Below are 5,718 nucleotides of genomic sequence, written 5' to 3' on the forward strand. Positions count from 1 at the left end.
CCATACAGTGAGTGCCTTGGGTTTAACGTCGTACTTAACAATTTTCAGTCATTTGACGACGAAGGAATCCTTAGTGTGCATGCAATGTGCCTCCATGTTGCAGGACGGATTTCCACCGCTCTTTTATCCAGTGCTGCTTCACTGAGACGCCCTACTGAAGGCAAGTAAGCCGTCCCGCCAGAGCCATTATACCGATACGGGTCACTGCCAGTCGTTGCATTATCCCCTTCATGCTTAACGCCAAGCGAGGAAGTTACAACTTCCTCTTTTAAGGTCTTAGTTGTGACGCGACCCAGGATTGACCCTGGATCTACCGCTCCCGAAGTGGAGGCTGTACTAACTGTGCTACCGGACTCTGGGGAAACCCACGACCATCCGCAGGTTGCCACCAGACCTTCCCACGTCAACGACTCTTAGACCAATGGAATTCATAACATTCTCAATATTAGGAAAGTATAACTCTTTCACATATGAACTAAGAAAAACTCTCACAGAACCGATTTGTTTTCATAAATGAAGTCATAACCATTAACCTTTCTTGTTGTTTACGAGTAACGTTACCACTATCAGAACATTGTATAAAATGTAAACCAGGACAGAAAATATATGTTTTTTCGCACACAGTACGCTTCTGCCAGGAAGACCACATGCGCGATTTATTAAAAAAATGGCATTGTTTTTAGAGTCACAAGCCTGTTGCACACCTGTTCACTAGGTAGGGGATTGCAACAACCCTGCCCCAGGCTTGTCATCACTGCAGAGTCAGTCAAGCAAAACTGCTAGCGAGATGAAAGACCAGAGCGGGCGAGGCTGGCTGCGTGGAAAGCTGACAAATACGATTTCCGAAAGGATGTGGGGGGGGGGGAGCGGGTGGAATATGACAGAAAAGATAACACTGTCATGCTACGTCTAACAATTTATTATATCACATACACCACATCCTCTCGAAATATAACATCGAACCCATCACAATACCTCTCGGAGAAATTATCTGATCAGTGCGTTAATCAATGCATCATATCTTCATTCCATTATTTCCAGTTAAATTAAAATATCAAATTGAAGCTAAAGTTTGACTTTCAGATAGCAGTCTATAACCCTGTGTTAGTCGTCCATAAAATCATGGATGTAGAATGTAGAACAAAGATTGTGTGCAACGGGGCGAAACATCACCAATTTGCATATGTTATGTGAATTACTTGACTACCGGAGAGAGCATATTTGACAACTAACATGCCAGCACGGTATCCTTTATGCGGGAAGAGGTGTGCATTGTTAAGAGGACATTGGTCATGATATCAGGGAAGACAGCGATTGCCAGATGTGGAAAAGCAGGTAAAGACACAGTCTAGTCAAGGACGTCACAGGTAAGCATACGTTAGCCTGAAGCAGTCAAGTATGACCTGAGATATATTGTTGGAATTGAGCAATATTGCTCAGTATGGCTGAGAGAAGTTTAGTTCGTATATTGACTTAATTGATTTTAGCAAGAGTTGGTGCACAAGTATAAATACGGTGCCCATGGTAATTCTTGTGAGCATAAGTTGTTAATCACGTCATATGCATGCAGGACAGATTGAGGACTTAAGGCAAGACATTCATTCGATACTACATGTAATAGGTATGTATGTTGATTTGCCTATCATGCCTCATCAAAGCAGGTGTATTCCGTCAATATGACAGATTTGTCTAAATGCAATAAGACTAGGTAAAGGGGGCAAACTAAAATGTGATATTCTGTAATATTCAACTTGTCAAAGTAGGACAGTGTAACGTACTATATTTACTATTTATCGTTGTTAGACGAGTACATATAACAAAAGTATGCAAGGACAATGAGATGACATTCACTAACTCAATCTCGTCAAGAGTAGAAAACCACTATAAAACAAACGTCGATTCGACAAATACGCTGTTCCTGAAGATCAGATGTAGCCTGTAGTTAACTTTGTTTTGTCTGTGACATGAATGGCATGAATGACCTTATGTGACACTTAGCTTTCTTAAAAAAGTTTACCTGTGCCATGTAAAAGAAATCTGCACGTAAGACGTGCCTTTGCGTGCACGCCTAAGATGCCTGAAGTATTTCATCGCCGGCATATCTTCTTGTGCGCAGTGTGCCTTTACAATCCTTATAATGTGCAAGGAAGGTCTGTTTGTTTCATTCCGCGTCTGGTCACAGTATACTGACAGCATTACATAACTGAACAGAAAGCACCAAGACATGCCATTTTAAAGTCTTCCTTATGAACCGAATCAGACTAGGAACTGTTGTGAGGTCGGCGCTCTAGCATGACAAATAAACGGCGTATGAATAATAAAGAACGAAAGTAGAATTTTACAAAATCAGCAACTCTTTTAGATATGATATACTATGGTTGTATACTGTAAAGAAATTCGCCACTGATTTGGCTCAGTTCGATATATGTGTTATCAAAAATGATCAAGATATGTGTACAGCTTGAATTACATAATGATGCATGTCAGACAAATCGCGTGTTCTGAGATTGCAGTACTCCTTAGCACATCATACAACATTGACATGAGTAAAAAAGCCGTGCATATATTAGATATATTATATAAACTGATAAATTTATCTGATTTTACTCTGTAGAAAACAGTGTAAATAAGATCCCCGACAGAAGAAGAAGATCCCCGACAGAAGATGATCCCGGGTATGAAAGGTAGACTGAAAACCGGACGTTTCCTCCTCGTGCTCCTCTCTGGAGGTGAGTTGCACACAGTCTGACCATAGCACCATTGTTAACCGTGTTCTCCCAGGTTTCGTTAAAGGGTGAATGGTTTAGGTTGACAAGTGGTTGATAGCATGTGACTATCGTCATGCTCTGGGTAACAATCAAAGTGAAGGAAAGCTTTCAGTGTAAGAAACAGTGCGATATACTCCAAACTTAAAAGTCCATGTTTAGAGAGACCGACATTGGTTGGATGGCGGATACATTGTATAACTGTGTAAGACCATCTATAAGACCGTCTATATCTTTTTTTCATTTCAGCATTGTTCAGTACCTATTTATGGCATTTACCTGAATCAGTGTTAAATTGGAGCCCTTCCGATGGTCGAGTGCCTATACCTGATAGTCCTTTTGTGGTGAAAGGGCAGTTGAATGTCCCAAGTGCAACTCCAACAAAGGCTTTGTCGGACCAAAACTATTTACGGTTTGTGTTACAATCAAAGCCAACAGTCGCAATAAAGGACCCTGTCCTGCTAAGCTCAAACAGATTACACATGTTGTCTAACAGTTGGATTGGTGCGGAGACTGCGATTAACGTGCCTAGTGAATCGTTTCCAGGAACTTCCTTTGACGTGCCAGAGGCTAACCGGCGTTCTCATGTCACCGCTGAGAGCTTTAGGACGGGCAGGCCCGTGAGAATAATGAATCCAACCAACTCTGCTATCTGGCCATCCAAATCACTTCTAAAGTCAGGAAGTTCAATGGATGTTGTTGTATCTGCTTTAGTTCACCTCAATAATCACCTGAAAGCAGTAGATCACCGTTTGGGTCTGAAAAAGCAGGTAATGGACAGTTCGAACACATATCTGTCCATACTGTTTAACGGACGTTTAGGAAATCAAATGTTTGAATTCGCATCTTTATTGGGAACTGCGCGTACCCAAGGGGTAATCCCCGTCATCCCAAAGGGCAGCAACCTGGTTAAAATTTTTAACATTAATATCACTGATTTAGATTTTGGGTTGGTTTCAAACTTTCCTCGTGTTGGGCAAAAACGTGATTGCGCTTTTGATCCTATCGAAGGCAATTTTACAAGAAATCAAACAATGAACGGTTACTTTCAGTCATGGCGATATTTCTCTGACGTTTTTGCAGAGCTACGAAACCAGTTTACATTCAAAGATGATATTGTCAAACGCGCGCGATTAGCACTTAAAACCTCTATACAGTCACAGCATCCTCATTTCTCTCTAGAGAATGCAACATTTGTAGGTGTTCACGTCAGACGTGGTGATATGGTACAGCCTGAGATGATTCAATTTGGCTATGCTGTTGGAAGTAAAGGCTATCTTTACCAGGCCATGGACCACTTTAGGAGCAAATACAAGTCTGTGATGTTTATTGTGTGCTCTAACGACATGGAATGGACAAAGGAGACATTACCTCATCAGGTCTCCACGTTTATCACCGGCCAGGAGGCTGAAGTGGATATTGCGATACTGTCGTTGTGTAACCACACCATTATGACCGTAGGTTCTTACGGCTGGTGGTCCGCCTGGCTGGCCGGAGGGACAACTATCTATCAGATACAACAGACGATTCCGGGTACAGAGCTGCACAAGAGGTTTAACCTGACCGATTATATGCTGCCAGACTGGATCGGCTTGAATCAGACAATTGTGAAAGTGACGTAGTTGTATGCTCATGAGCTCTATTACGCGAAACCACAGAAATACGTCCAAATTAGTCCTTAGTAAATGATTACCTTTCACAAAATATCAGCCTCATTGGTGCACGTAATAACATTCAAAATCACTGTTATTGCTGTAAATTTGTAATGCGGGCCGCTTTATTAGATTTCCGAAATGAAGACTTTACTTTAATAATAAAGAGTATATATATTAGTCTGGTATTTTCAATAATATGTCAATAATAAGAGTTATTTTAGGTAAATGAATGAAAATTCGATCAAGAAATATGAATTGTTCGCGAAAAATTTCCTGTATATAACCACCGATATAAATATTCGTAATGGTATTCAGAGGAGCGTAATGCTGCATGCCATATCACTGTATAACTGACTGTGTGCACAATCCAGAAAACCTTATGTTGTTATATACTTTTTAATTCTTACGTTTCCAAGGTTAAAGGTATAGTTTTATTTACACGGCCCGATATTTTTTTTTTCGGAAATCCAACATTTTTCTTAGTGCTTTGAAACGGACAATAAATTTTCTAGAGCTACGTGTAAGCCAATTCCCTGTCACTCGTAAATCAGAGTTCCATTGTAAACTGTTATATTCCGGAGTTTGGCCTACACTATCATTGCTATAAATATAAAAATCAACCCATCATGCAGAAATCACGATGACCTCCACGCAGAAGGCTTTAGTAAGATTTTTATATGCGGCTATGATGAGGTTTGGGGAAAAAATTCTACTGATAGATCAATATGGATTATCGCAAGAATCCACTGCGCAATTGTAACTCGAGAGATCACTGCGCAAATGTTGTAACTCGAAGCAATGTGCAATGTTGTAACTTCGAGATCCACCACTCAAATGATGCTACATTCAATGAGTTACGGCACAAACTTCAAACTGTTGTAACTTCGGAAGTCACCAAGTAAACGTTGCTATACTCAGTGAGTTAAGGCACAAATGTTATAATGCGGGGCAGTGTGTTATGTTGTAATTTTGGGAATCAACACGCATATGTTGTTATACTCAATGAGTTAAGGTACATATGTTGGAATGCGGGGCAATGTGTTATGTTGTAACTTCGGGAGTCACCGCGCAAATATTATATTCAATGATCAACCAATGTGGGACTGTTGTAACTGAGTGCGCAAATTTTGTGGCTACATAATGTTGCCCTCAACTGATACACCGATATAACAGTTTCCGTTGCCCACAAAGTGAAGGCTGGTTAGAAAAATAACACTATTGCTCCGGTTCACTAGCAGAAAAAAGCCTAAGCAGATTTTAAGTCACTAATATCATAAACGAAGCTCTAACCTACCTAT

The 5,718-nt window shown here is 40.6% G+C and overlaps 1 protein-coding gene across 2 annotated transcripts; it reads left to right on the forward strand.

Moving 5' to 3' along the window:
* Nucleotides 1–1,550: 1,550 nt before the first annotated feature.
* On the forward strand, nt 1,551–5,361 carry LOC135473852 (galactoside alpha-(1,2)-fucosyltransferase 2-like). Of its 2 annotated transcripts, none has more exons than XM_064753770.1 (3): nt 1,551–1,621; nt 2,615–2,729; nt 3,015–5,361. In XM_064753770.1, the coding sequence occupies exons 2-3, from the start codon at nt 2,666–2,668 to the stop codon at nt 4,385–4,387; spliced, it is 1,437 nt and encodes a 478-aa protein (XP_064609840.1). In that variant the 5' UTR covers nt 1,551–1,621; nt 2,615–2,665; the 3' UTR covers nt 4,388–5,361. The 2 variants fall into 2 exon arrangements, with proteins under 2 accessions (XP_064609840.1, XP_064609841.1); XM_064753771.1 differs by having other exon boundaries at nt 1,555–1,621; nt 2,622–2,729.
* The last annotated feature ends 357 nt before the right edge of the window (nt 5,362–5,718 follow it).

Source organism: Liolophura sinensis, chromosome 8 (genome assembly GCF_032854445.1).
Source record: "Liolophura sinensis isolate JHLJ2023 chromosome 8, CUHK_Ljap_v2, whole genome shotgun sequence".
NCBI lineage: Eukaryota > Metazoa > Mollusca > Polyplacophora > Chitonida > Chitonidae > Liolophura > Liolophura sinensis.

Bases quoted from the DNA above. Each gene is read 5' to 3' on its own strand.
- LOC135473852 (XM_064753770.1), top strand. From the start codon at position 2,666: ATGATCCCGGGTATGAAAGGTAGACTGAAAACCGGACGTTTCCTCCTC. The intron at 2,730-3,014 runs GTGAGTTGCACA...TTTTCATTTCAG, and splicing joins CCTCGTGCTCCTCTCTGGAG to CATTGTTCAGTACCTATTTA.